General features: G+C 39.0%; 1 protein-coding gene across 8 annotated transcripts in view; it reads left to right on the forward strand.

Moving 5' to 3' along the window:
* LOC103103694 (zinc finger protein 260-like) overlaps positions 1-13,247 on the forward strand; it is a 197,825-nt gene that overhangs the window by 174,537 nt on the left and 10,041 nt on the right. For 5 of the 8 annotated variants that reach the window (XM_056825526.1, XM_056825531.1, XM_056825530.1 and 2 more), the window contains 2 exons: positions 10,374-10,500; positions 10,750-11,147. In XM_056825526.1, the coding sequence (XP_056681504.1) occupies positions 10,374-10,500; positions 10,750-10,993 (371 nt within the window). In that variant the 3' untranslated portion in view covers positions 10,994-11,147. Of the gene's footprint in view, positions 1-10,373; positions 10,501-10,749; positions 11,148-13,247 lie in introns of those variants that run through there. The other 3 variants (XR_008918180.1, XR_008918179.1, XM_056825537.1) reach the window with 2 other exon arrangements.

The following is a 13,247-nucleotide window of genomic DNA, read 5'->3' on the forward strand; positions in this document are numbered from 1 at the left end:
GGTAAATTTTTGTGCAGAAACACACCTAAAATGGACAGGCATTCTAATATTAATTGAATATTATTGAATATTAATTGAATAATTGAATAATTAATTGAAAAATATATAGATAAAATAGTTTGCAAATAATTATAGATAAAGTAGGAAAACTGTATTAGTTTAACTTAGCAAGAGTAAGTAGTATTAGTATTAAGATTCAAATTTCTTTGTAATGGATATTTGTTCATTTAAAAAAAAAATTTTAATTTTAAACATTATTTTATTTGGTCATTTCCAAACATTATTCACTGGAAACAAAGATCATTTTCTTTTCCACCCCGCCCGCCCCCCCCCCATCTTTCCCTCTCCCATAGCTGACGCACGATTCCACTGGTTATCACATGTGTTCTTGACTCGAACCCATTTCCCTGTTGTTGGTATTTGCATTAGAGTGTTCATTTAGAGTCTCTCCTCAGTCATATCTCCTCAACCCCTGTAGTCAAGCAGTTGCTTTTCATCGGTGTTTTTACTCCCACAATTTATCCTCTGCTTGTGGATAGTATTTTTTAGATCTCTGCAGATTGTTCAGGGACATTGCATTGACACTAATGGAGAAGTCCATTACCTTCGATTGTACCACAGTGTATCAGTCTCTGTGTACAATGTTTTCCTGGTTCTGCTCCTTTTGCTCTGCATCACTTCCTGGAGGTTGTTCCAGACTCCATGGAATTCCTCTACTTTATTATTCCTTTTAGCACAATAGCATTCCATCACCAACATATACCACAATTTGTTCAGCCGTCTCCTCGTTTTCAAATTTTTTTGCCACCACAAAGTGTGCAGCTATGAATATTCTTGTACATGTCTTTTTCCTTATTATCTCTTTGGGGTAAAAACCCAGCAGTGCTATAGCTGGATCAAAGGGCAGACAGTCTTTTATCACCCTTTGGGCATAGTTCCAAATTGCCCTCCAGAATGGCTGGATCAATTCACAACTCCACCAGCAATGAATTAGTCAAAAGACTAATTTCACACTTTAATACTTTCTAAAAGGGATTTATTTTAAAGAAAGAAGGTTAGGGAGTTGGCATAAGGAAGAGGGAATTTATGATTTCCCTAATATACAAGGAAGCAAAGTTGATTTGTCTCTGAGGAGATATTGTTGATAAATTGAAAAGGATCTTCAGAGCTATGCCCCAATCTTTTCCAATGTTAAGTCACTAGCCAGGAATTCAGAGCAGTGGCCTGCTAGCTCCTTCTCTACAATTCAGGAGAAAAGTGATCAGTTTCAGACACTGACTTTCTTAACTGTGTCCCTGACCAAATTCTTCTTTAGAATCTTCCCTTCTCTCCTTGATTGACAGTCCTTCAAGCTTCCATTCCTTGCATCTGCTTGCCAATCTCACTGGCATAATCTATTATTCACAGTCTTTGGAATTAAGAAACAGTAGATTCCTATTATCAAATACCAGGCACATTTTATACTACATGTAGCACAGTGGAAAATTAGAGCACCTCTCCAGGTCATCAAGGCATTTTGTGATCTGGTCAACCTTTCCTAGATGTCACACATCTGCCTGACTCTTTATTTTCTGACATTCTACAGTACTAGAGGAATGTTTAGAAGATTTCTCTGCAAGAAACTGGCAGTTTCTTCCTGAATAAGCTCAATCCCCATTTAATAAAATGTTACATTTTTAATACATGAACACCCCTTTTCTCATCACTCTGATTTCAATATAAACACTAAAAATTAATGAATTTATGCCATTAACACATGAATATATTATCACAAAGCCTAGTACATTAGGAATATATAGTTGGAAAATCTTGATCCCATAAAAAACTCCATTACCCAAATTTCCTTTCTCTATTACCCAGAATACTTTTCCCTTTGTGTATCTTTGTGTCTTCACATAATTTTTTTATAAGTTCTGAAATTCTGCCTTTTTCTCTCCTTTCTCAAGAGGGTTGGGTGGTTTAGGTAGTTCTAAAAAGAACTAAAGTAAAAACTTTAGTTATTAATAAACTTTTAAAATATAATAGTTATTGAATATTAATTTTCATCTTTACAGGGCCTTGAATCAGTATTTTCACTTTTCAGGGTTTTGACTCCCAGCAGTTCTCTGATATCCACTTTTTTCCTTGTTGAATTTTTTTTAAACATTATTTTATTTGGTCATTTCCAAACATTATTCATTGGAAACAAAAATCATTTTCTTTTCCTCCCCCCCCCACCTCTCCCATATATGATTCCACTTGGTATCACATGTGTTCTTGACTCGAACCCATTTCCGTGTTGTTGGTATTTGCGTTAGAGTGTTCATTTAGAGTCTCTCCTAAGTCATATCCCCTCAGCCCCTGTAGTCAAGCAGTTGCTTTTCTTCGGTGTTTTTACTCCCACAGTTTATCCTCTGCTTGTGGATAGTGTTTTTTAGATCCCTGCAGATTGTTCAGGGACATTGCATTGTCCCTAATGGAGAAGTCCATTACCTTTGATTGTACCACAGTGTATCAGTCTCTGTGTATAATGATTTCCTGGTTCTGCTCCTTTCGCTCTGCATCACTTCCTGGAGGTTATTCCAGACTCCATGGAATTCCTTCACTTTATTATTCCTTTTAGCACAATAGTATTCCATCACCAACATATACCACAATGTGTTCAGCCATTCCCCAATTGAAGGGCATCCCCTCATTTTCCAATTTTTTGCCACCACAAAGAGTGCAGTTATGAATATTCTTGTACAAGTCTTTTTCCTTATTATCTCTTTGGGGTACAATCCCAGCAGTGCTATGGCTGGATCAAAGGGCAGACAGTCTTTTATCACCCTTTGGGCATAGTTCCAAATTGCCCTCCAGAATGGTTGGATCCATTCACAACTCCACCAGCAATGAATTAGTGTCCCTACTTTGCCGCATCCCCTCCAGCATTCATTACTTTCCATAGCTGTCATGTTAGCCAATCTGCTAGGTGTGAGGTGATACCTCAGAGTTGTTTTGATTTGCATCTCTCTGATTATAGGAGATGTAGAGCATTTTTTCATGTGTTTATTAATAGTTTTGATTTCGTTGACTGAGAACTGCCTGTTCATGTACCTTGCCCATTTATCAATTGGAGAATGGCTTGATTTTTTCTACAATTGATTTAGCTCTTTGTAAATTTGAGTAATTAAACCTTTGTCAGAGGTTTTTATGAAGATTGTTTCCCAATTTGTTGCTTTCCTTCTGATTTTAGTTACAGTGGTTTTGTTTGTACAAAAACTTTTTAATTTGATGTGTAGTCCAAATTATTTATTTTGCATTTTTTGTGACTCTTTCTAAGTCTTGCTTGGTTTTAAAATCTTTCCCTTCCCAAAGGTCTGACATGTATACTATTCTGTGTTCGTCTAATTTTCTTATAGTTTCCTTCTTTATGTTCAAGTCATTCACCCATCTTGAATTTATCTTGGTGTAAGGTGTGAGGTGTTGATCTAAACCTAATCTTTCCCACACTGTCCTCCAATTTTCCCAGCAGTTTTTATGAAATAGTGGATTTTTATCCCAAAAGCTGGGTTCTCTGGGTTTGTCGTATACTGTCCTGCTGAGGTCACTTACCCTGAGTCTATTCCACTGATTCTCCTTTCTGTCTCTTAGCCAGTACAAAATTGTTTTGATGACCACTGCTTTATAATATAGTCTGAGTTCTGGGACTGTAAGGCCCCCTTCCTTTGTATTTTTTTTTCATTGTTTCCCTGGATATCCTTGATCCTTTGTTCTTCCAAATGAACTTTGTTATAGTTTTTTTCTAAATCAGTAAAAAAAATTTTTGGAAGTTCAATGGGTATGGCACTAAATAGATAAATGAGTTTGGGTAGGATGGTCATTTTTATTATATTGGCTCGTCCTACCCATGAGCAGTTAATGTTCTTCCAATTGTTCAAGTCTCGTTTGAGTTGTGTGGAGAGTGTTTTGTAGTTGTGTTCATATAGTTCCCGTGTTTGTTTTGGGAGATAGATTCCTAGGTATTTTATTTTGTCTAAGGTGATTTTGAATGGGATTTTTCTTTCTAGTTCTTGCTGCTGAGCTGTGTTGGAAATATATAGAAATGCTGTGGGATTTATGTGGGTTTATTTTGTATCTTGCAACTTTACTAAAGTTGTTGATTATTTCGATTAGCTTTTTGGTTGAATCTCTAGAAATCTTTAAGTAGACCATCATGTCATCTGCAAAGAGTGATAACTTGGTCTCCTCCTTGCCTATTTTAATGCCTTCAATTTCTTTTTCTTCTCTAATTGCTACTGCTTGTGTTTCTAGTACAATGTCAAATAGTAGAGGTGATAATGGACATCCTTGTTTCACTCCTGATCTTATTGGGAATGCATCTAGTTTATCCCCATTGCAGATGATATTAGTTGATGGTTTTAGATATATACTGTTTATTATTTTTAGGAACGACCCTTCTATTCCTATGCTTTCTAGTGTTTTTTTTTTAACCCTTACCTTCCGTCTTGGAGTCAATACTATGTATTGGCTCCAAGGCAGAAGAGTGGTAAGGGCTAGGCAATGGGGGTCAAGTGACTTGCCCAGGGTCACACAGCTAGGAAGTGGCTGAGGCCAGATCTGAACCTAGGACCTCCCGTCTCTAGGCCTGGTTCTCAATCCACTGAGCTACCCAGCTGCCCCCTCTAGTGTTTTTAATAGGAATGAGTGTTGTATTTTATCAAAGGCTTTTTCTGTGTCTATTGAAATAATCATGTGATTTTTGTTGGTTTACTTATTGATGTGGTCAATTATGTGGATGGTTTTCCTAATATTGAACCAGCCCTGCATCCCTGGTATAAATCCTACTTGATCATTGTGAATGACTCTTCTGATCACTTGCTGGAGTCTTTTTGCTAGTATCCTATTTAAGATTTTTGCATCTATATTCATTAGGGAGATTGGTCTATAGTTTTCTTTCTCTGTTTTTGGCCTGCCTGGCTTTGGGATCAGTACCATGTTTGTGTCATAAAAGGAATTTGGTAGAACTCCCTCTTTGCATATTATGTCAAATAGTTTGTATAGTATTTAGGTTAGCTGTACTTTGAATGTTTGATAGAATTCACTTGTGAATCCATCAGGCCCTGGGGATTTTTTCTTTGGGAGTTCTTTGATGGCCTGTTGGATTTCTTTTTCTGATATGGGATTATTTAAGAAATTTATTTCTTCTTCTGTTAATCTAGGCAATTTATATTTTTGTAAATATTCATTCATATCACCTAGGTTGGTATATTTATTGCCATATAGTTGGGCAAAGTAGTTTTTAATGATTGCCTTCATTTCCTCTTCATTGGAGGTGAGGTCCCCCTTTTCATCCTTGATGCTGTTAATTTGCCTTTCTTCTTAACTTTTTTTAATTAGATTGACCAGTACTTTGTCTATCTTGTCTGTTTTTTCAAAGTACCAGCTTCTAGTGTTATTTATTAGTGCAATAGTTCTATCACTTTCTATTTTATTAATTTGTCCCTTAATTTTTAGGATCTCTAGTTTGATTTTCTTCTGGTTTTTTTTTAAACCCTTACCTCCCATCTTGGAGTCAATACTGTGTATTGGCTCCAAGGCAGAAGAGTGGTAAGGGCTAAGCAATGGGGGTCAAGTGACTTGCCCAGGGTCACACAACTGGGAAGTGTCTGAGGTCAGATTTGAACCTAGGACCTCCCATCTCTAGGCCTAGCTCTCAACACACTGAGCTACCCGGCTGCCCCCCCTTCTGGGGTTTTTTATTTGTTTGTTCTCAAGTTTTTTTATTTGAATTTCCAATTCATTGATCTCTGCCCTCCCTCATTTGTTAATATATGCACTCATGGATATGAATTTTCCTCTAAGTACTGCTTTGGCTGCATCCCATAAGGTTTGAAAGGATGTCTCACCATTGTCATTTTCCTCAACGAAATTATTAATTGTTTCTATGATTTCTTCTCTAACTGATTTTGGAGTATCATATTATTTAATTTCCAATTAATTTTTTATTTGGCTCTCCATGTACCCTTACTGATCAATATTTTTTATTGCTTTATGATCTGAAAATGTTGCAGTTATTATTTCTGCTTTTCTGCATTTGTATGCCATGTTTCTGTGACCTAGTTTATGATCTATTTTTGTGAATGTGCCATGTGGTGCTGAGAAGAAGGTGTATTCCTTTTTGTCCCTATTTATTTTTCTCCATATGCCTATTAACTATAATTTTTCTAAGATTTCATTCACCTCTTTTACCTCTTTCTTGTTTATGTTTTGGTTTGATTTATCTAAATTTGATAGTGGTTGGTTCCGATCTCCCACTAATATGATTTTGCTGTCTATTTCCTCCTTCAATTCTCCTAGTTTCTCCATTATAAATTTGGATGCTATCCCATTTGGTGCATACAAGTTGATTAGTGATATTTCCTCATTGTCTATACTCCCTTTTAGCAGAATATATTTACCTTTCCTATCCCTTTTGATCAGGTCTATTTGTGCTTTGGCTTTGTCAGATATCGTGATTTCAACTCCTGCCTTCTTTCTATCAGTTGAGGCCCAAAAGGTCTTACTCCATCCTTTAATTCTAACCTTGTGAGTATCAACCCACCTCATATGTGTTTCTTGAAGACAACATATGGTAGGGTTTGGGGTTCTAATCCAATCTGCTATTTGTCTACGTTTTATGGGTGAGTTCATCCCATTCATGTTCAAAGTTATGATTGTCACTTGTGGATTCCCTGGCATTTTGATATCTTCTCCTAGCTCTGACCTTTCTTCTTTAGCTATATCCATTTGAACCAGTGATTTACTTTACGTCAGTCCCCTAGTCCCCTCCCTTGGTATGCTTCCCTTTCTAGCCCCTCCCTTTTATGCTCCCTTCCCCTCCCCCCTCTCCTTCCCTCCCTTTTTATACTCCCTCCTCCCTCCCCCTCCTTAATTTCCCTTTCTTTCTTACCCTGTTGGATAAGATAGAATTCAGGATCCCACTCTCTTCCTCTCCTTCTCATATGAGAGATCTTCCCCTCCCCTTCCCATGTATATCTTTGTATGGGAAAGGTTATTCTATTTAGTCCCCCCCCCCATTTATTGAGGTAAATCTTAGTATTGTTGACACTCCCCCCTCCCTTTTCCTTTCTTTACCCCCCCTTTCACTAAATCTTCTTGATGCCCCAATCTTTCCCTATGCATGATTCTTCTAACTACTCTTATGGTGCATATAATTTTTGAGAGTTACACAATACATTTTCCCCACATATTAATATATATATATATAGGGGTGTATGGGGTGCTCAGGGAGGGGTAGTATCTCTGGTATGGAGGGCTTGTCATGCCCTCCTAGGGCAGCTCTCCAACCTCTGACCCTCACTTGACACCCAGCTCTCACTTGTGGCTCCCAGTAGCTGCGGCAGTGGCCACACCCCAGGCAACAGCTTCGATAGGCTGGCTAAACCTTGATAGGGTAACCATCGGGTCGTAGACCCCTGGTGAACCAAGGCTTTGCTCACCTAGCATGTGAAGACTGCTTCAGCTGAACAGACGGAAAAAACCAATAAGAAGGTTCAACGGATGAGATGGCGACGCAGCAAAGCACTGTGGAGTGCTTAGGACGTGTTGGAGCACGAAGGACAACATGGCCATCCAATGCAGCTGAGGAAGTCTCCAGGTGTAACGATTTTTCGTGCCATTGGACCCAGGCTTCTAACGCCGAGAGAGTGGGACTGTCTCTGTGCAATGACTTTTCCACTTAAATCTCCTTCACCCACAAGTGTCTTTGTGCACTCATCTATACACCATAGATAAAAACGCACGGTTACTGAGAGATTACTACCAATATATATGTAATTTGATGTAAATGTAGTCCTTATAGAAGAGAATTTGACTTAAAGAAAAAGATAAGATTTATCTCCTTTTCCCTTTCTTTCATATATACCTTTTCATGTTTCTCTTGTTTTCTGTGATTGGATATCAAATTTTCCACTAAGTTCTGGTCTTTTCTTAGCAAATGCTTGGAAATCTTCTATTTTGTTGAATGCCCATACTTTCCCCTGGAAGTATATATTCAGTTTTGCTGGGTAGTTGATGCTTGGTTGGAGACCCAGCTCTCTTGCCTTTCTAAATATCATGTTCCATGCTTTGCGGTCTCTTAGTGTGTTAGCCGCTAAGTCATGTGTGATCCTTATGGGAGCCCCCCTATATCTGAAGCTCCTCTTCTTAGCTTCTTGTAGGATTTCCTCCTTTTCTTGGAAGCTCTTGAATTTGGTGATTACATTCCTGGGGGTTGTATTTTGGGGATTTAATATAGAGGGTGTTCTATAAACCCTTTCTATTTCTATTTTGCCCCCTTGCTCCAGAACATGTGGGCAATTTTCTTCTATAATTTCCTGTAGTATAGCATTAAGGGTTTTATTTATCTCTGGTTTTTCAGGCAGACCAATAATTCTCACATTGTCTCTTCTTCCTGTTTTCCAGGTCTGTGACCTTTTCAGTGAGATATTTTATGTTTTCTTCTAATTCATTAATTTTGTGGCTTTGCTTTATTGATTCTTACTGTTTTGCATGCTCACTGTCTTCCAGTTGCTTAATTCTGGTCGTTAGAGACTAGTTTTGCTTTTCAGCTTTGTCTGCCCTTCTATTAGATGCTTCCAGCTCTTTCTCCAATTGTGAAGTCTTGTCTATTAGATTGCTGATCTCTCTCTCCCATTTTTCTTTCCAGAAGGTTTCCATCTTTTGGGTAAGCTCCAATTTGAGTTCTTCCAGAGCTTATGGATAATTTCCATTTTGGGAGGCATGTTTTGATTTTGTTTGGGTTTCATCCTCTTTCTCTTCTTTTCCTTGAGTACTCCCACCATAAAAGTTTAAAATAGTCATCTTTTTCCCTTTCTTCCTGGAGGCTTGATTTTGGGCCATGTGAGCCATCCCTTTGGTGGTTTTATTCCCCTTTCCTTTTTGGTCTGGGGTCTGGGTGATATGGGCGGGTTTTCTGTGAATTTAGGTTGCCTCAGACCGTCTCCGAGGTTTCTTAGAGCGCAGTCCCCTGTTCTCAGTGCAACCGCCCCTGTGTTCAGCATGGCCTCCCCTTTGCTCAGCGCAACCTCTCCTGTGTTCAGCGCGGCTGCCCCTTTGCTCAGCGCAACCTCTCCTGTGTTCAGCGCGGCCACCCCTTTGCTCTGCGCAACCGCCCCTGTGTTCAGCACTGCCGACCTATTGCTCAGCACAGGGTTCTCCCGTGAAACCACCCTGAGAGGTCATTTCCTTGCAGTCTTTAGATCCCAAGGACCCTGGTGTGCCCCCCCCCAGACAGAGAAGCTTCTCACTCACTCGCTGTCCCAATGAGCACTCTGATACCTTACTCTGGTTTGGTGGAGGTGGGGGGTAGGGGGTGGGGGGAGAGGGGCGGCTCAGTTCACGTTTTTGTGCAAGCTTTTCCTCCTCCTTATAGTGTGGAAATGTTCGAGCCTCACATACCTTCATTTCTGTGAGGTACTGGAGAGTCCCTTTGTTCTTCCAAAGGTGATATTTATGCTCTTCTGAGGTAGTCTATTTTGTTTGGTGCTGGGGAGAGGAAGTGATTCGCATCTTGATTGCAGCCATGTTAACCCGGAAGTCTCCCTTGTTGACTTTTAAAGGTTATTTTCTTTCATTGTGGAGGAAATGAGCTTTTGGAGGCCTCAGAGCACCAAGTGGGAGAGAGAACACAATATAAATGGAGTCAGTGGGTGTCTGTTTTTAACCCTGCCTTCAGCCATGCATGGCATGTCTTGAAATGTATCCCACATGGACACAAATTATCATAAAACATGTTTGTTTTGGGTTTGACTCATCATACCCAGAACCATCTCAAGCCTTTGGCATGACAAAAACTCTTCTCCCCTGGTCTAGAAATAGTCTCATATTGCTCAGCTAGTTACAGTTTATAGTGAATATATATTTAAAGTCTTCTAAATGTGTTAATTGACTTAAAATTGTCTTTCAGACTTGCGGGAAATTAAGCAGATCATGCCCAGCATATGTAGGACTTGTTAGCTTCTTTATCACAAATTCTCCATGTTATTTTCTCTACCATATCACTCAGGAGAGTTCTGAAAAGGAAGAAATTTCACATCACACTCTCTTTCTCCTTCACAGACACCCAAACCCCACAGGTAGAGTACCTACTTTCCCCCTTATTCCATAGGTAGAACCAATTCAAAGAAAGACTTTTCTTGATTTTATTTCAAGAGAAAATAACTGCTTTTCTCAACATTCTCAACAGAGGTTTCTCAAGTGTTGACTCAGACTCTATGAAAGGGAATGGACTTTGGGCAAATCCCTTTTCACTTTCACTTTCATCCTGTATGTGGAAGAGGGTTAGAATGTTTGGCCTAGATTAATTTTGAAGTCTTCTTAATCTCTACACCCTACCACTTTGGATGTTCTAGGATTTGGTGACATTCCAGGATGTGACTGTGGACTTCCCCCAGGAGGAGTGGAGCCTCTTGGACCAGTCTCAGAAAGAGCTGTATATGGAGGTCATGCTGGAGAATGCTCAGAACTCTCTCTTCCTGGGTAAGAACCACTTTCCCTGATACCTCTGAATCTGTTGTCACTAGGAGTGTCTTTATTCCTTCCCGAGGGTGCCGGGTTTCAGGCATTCATGAATTCTTTAAAAGGCCCAAGTGCTGGTCTTCTGTGTCCAACAGACAAGGTCCTTTTGCTGTCTGATTTTCTCACAAAAGATCTTGGCATTTTGGGATACAAAGCTGAGAGTTGCCTCTGTTGCTCCTGCTCCTTAAAGGTATCTCCTTCTCATTCTAGATGTCTTCAGATCAAAGTTTCAACCAGTGACAGCATTGCAGACAGGGAAATAATCTGTGAAGTTATTTTGTCTAATGTCTACCTGTATGTAAATTTTGTCTACACAGTCACTGAAAATGGCTCGGACAGCTTTTCTTTGGAGATAGTCAGGAACAGGAACCACTGCCTCCCAAAGCCACCCATACCTCTTTTGGATGTGTCTGGCCTTTTGAACATTCTTTTTATTCACAAGCCTAATTTGTAACATGTTTTTCTACTCTTAATTCCAGAGGCAAGTTTATTAGAGGCAATATATTTTAGAGGAAGCATATCCTTGTTCCGCCTTCTGGTTTCCTCCAAATTCCAGCAGGAATGTTGGAAAAAGAAGAGAAGCAAATAAATGTGTATGCCAGGCATTGTGTTAAGTGCTTTCTTTACAATTATTTTTTTTTTTAATTTTTAACCCTATTCTTCCATTTTATTATATTTAATTTTTTTTTAAATATATTTTATTTGATCATTTCCAAGCATTATTCGTTAAAGACATAGATCATTTTCTTTTCCTCCCCCCACCCCCACCCCCCATAGCCGACGCGTAAGTCCACTGGGCATTAGATGTTTTCTTGATTTGAACCCATTGCTTTGTTGATAGTATTTGCATTAGAGTGTTCATTTAGAGTCTATCCTCTGTCATGTCCCCTCAACCTCTGTATTCAGGCAGTTGCTTTTTCTCGGTGTTTCCACTCCCATAGTTTATCCTTTGCTTATGAATGGTGTTTTTTTTCTCCTGGATCCCTGAAAGTTGTTCAGGGACATTACACCGCCACTAATGGAGAAGTCCATTACGTTCGATTATACCACAGTGTATTAGTCTCTGTGTACAATGTTCTCCTGGTTCTGCTCCTCTCGCTCTGCATCACTTCCTGGAGGTTGTTCCAGTCTCCATGGAACTTCTCCACTTTATTATTCCTTTGAGCACAATAGTATTCCATCACCAACATATACCACAGTTTGTTCAGCCATTCCCCAATTGATGGGCATCCCCTCGTTTTCCAGTTTTGGGCCACCACAAAGAGCGCAGCTATGAATATTTTTGTACAAGTCTTTGTGTCCATTATCTCTTTGGGGTACAGACCCAGCAGTGCTATGGCTGGGTCAAAGGGTAGATATTCTTTTGTCGCCCTTTGGGCATAGTTCCAAATTGCCCTCCAAAATGGTTGGATCAGTTCACAACTCCACCAGCAATGAATTAATGTCCCTGCTTTGCCACATCCCCTCCAGCATTCATTACTTTCCTTTGCTGTTATGTTAGCCAATCTGCTAGGTGTGAGGTGATACCTCAGAGTTGTTTTGATTTGCATCTCTCTGATTATAAGAGATGTAGAACACTTCTTCATGTGCTTATTAATAGTTTTGATTTCTTTATCTGAGAACTGCCTATCCATTTCCCTTGCCCATTTATCAATTGGAGAATGGCTTGATTTTTTGTACAATTGATTTAGCTCATTATAAATATGAGTAATTAAACCTTTGTCAGAGGTTTCTATGAAGATTTTTTCCCAATTTGTTGTTTCCCTTCTGATTTTAGTTATATTGGTTTTGTTTGTACAAAAGCTTTTTAGTTTGATGTAGTCAAAATTATTTATTTTACATTTTGTGATTCTTTCTATATCTTGCTTGGTTTTAAAGCCTTTCCCCTCCCAAAGGTCTGACATGTATACTATTCTGTGTTTACCCAATTTACTTATGGTTTCCTTCTTTATGTTTAAGTCACTCACCCATTTTGAATTTATCTTGGTGTAGGGTGTGAGGTGTTGATCTATTCCTAGTCTCTCCCACACTGTCTTCCAATTTTCCCAGCAGTTTTTATCGAATAGTGGATTTTTGTCCCAAAAGCTGGGATCTTTGGGTTTATCGTATACTGTCTTGCTGAGGTCGTTTTCCCCCAGTCTATTCCACTGATCTTCCTTTCTGTTTCTTAGCCAGTACCAAATTGTTTTGATGACTGCTGCTTTGTAATATAGTTTTAGGTCAGGGACTGCAAGGCCCCCATCATATGTGTTTTTTTTCATTATTTCCCTGGATATCCTTGATCTTTTGTTCTTCCAAATGAACTTTGTTATGGTTTTTTCTAAATCAGTGAAGAAGTATTTTGGTAGTTCAATGGGTATGGCACTAAATAGATAAATAAGTTTGGGTAGGATGGTCATTTTTATTATATTGGCTCGTCCTATCCATGAGCAGTTAATGTTTTTCCAATTGTTCAAGTCTAGTTTTAGTTGTGTGGCGAGTGTTTTGTAGTTGTGTTCATATAGTTCCTGTGTTTGTCTTGGGAGATAGATTCCTAGGTATTTTATTTTGTCTAAGGTGATTTTGAATGGGATTTCTCTTTCTAGTTCTTGCTGCTGAGCTGTGTTGGAGATATATAGAAAAGCTGATGATTTATGTGGGTTTATTTTGTATCCTGCAACTTTGCTAAAGTTGTTGATTATTTCAATTAGCTTTTTGGTTGAATCTCT

The sequence above is a fragment of the Monodelphis domestica genome, chromosome 4 (genome assembly GCF_027887165.1).
Source record: "Monodelphis domestica isolate mMonDom1 chromosome 4, mMonDom1.pri, whole genome shotgun sequence".
Lineage (NCBI taxonomy): Eukaryota > Metazoa > Chordata > Mammalia > Didelphimorphia > Didelphidae > Monodelphis > Monodelphis domestica.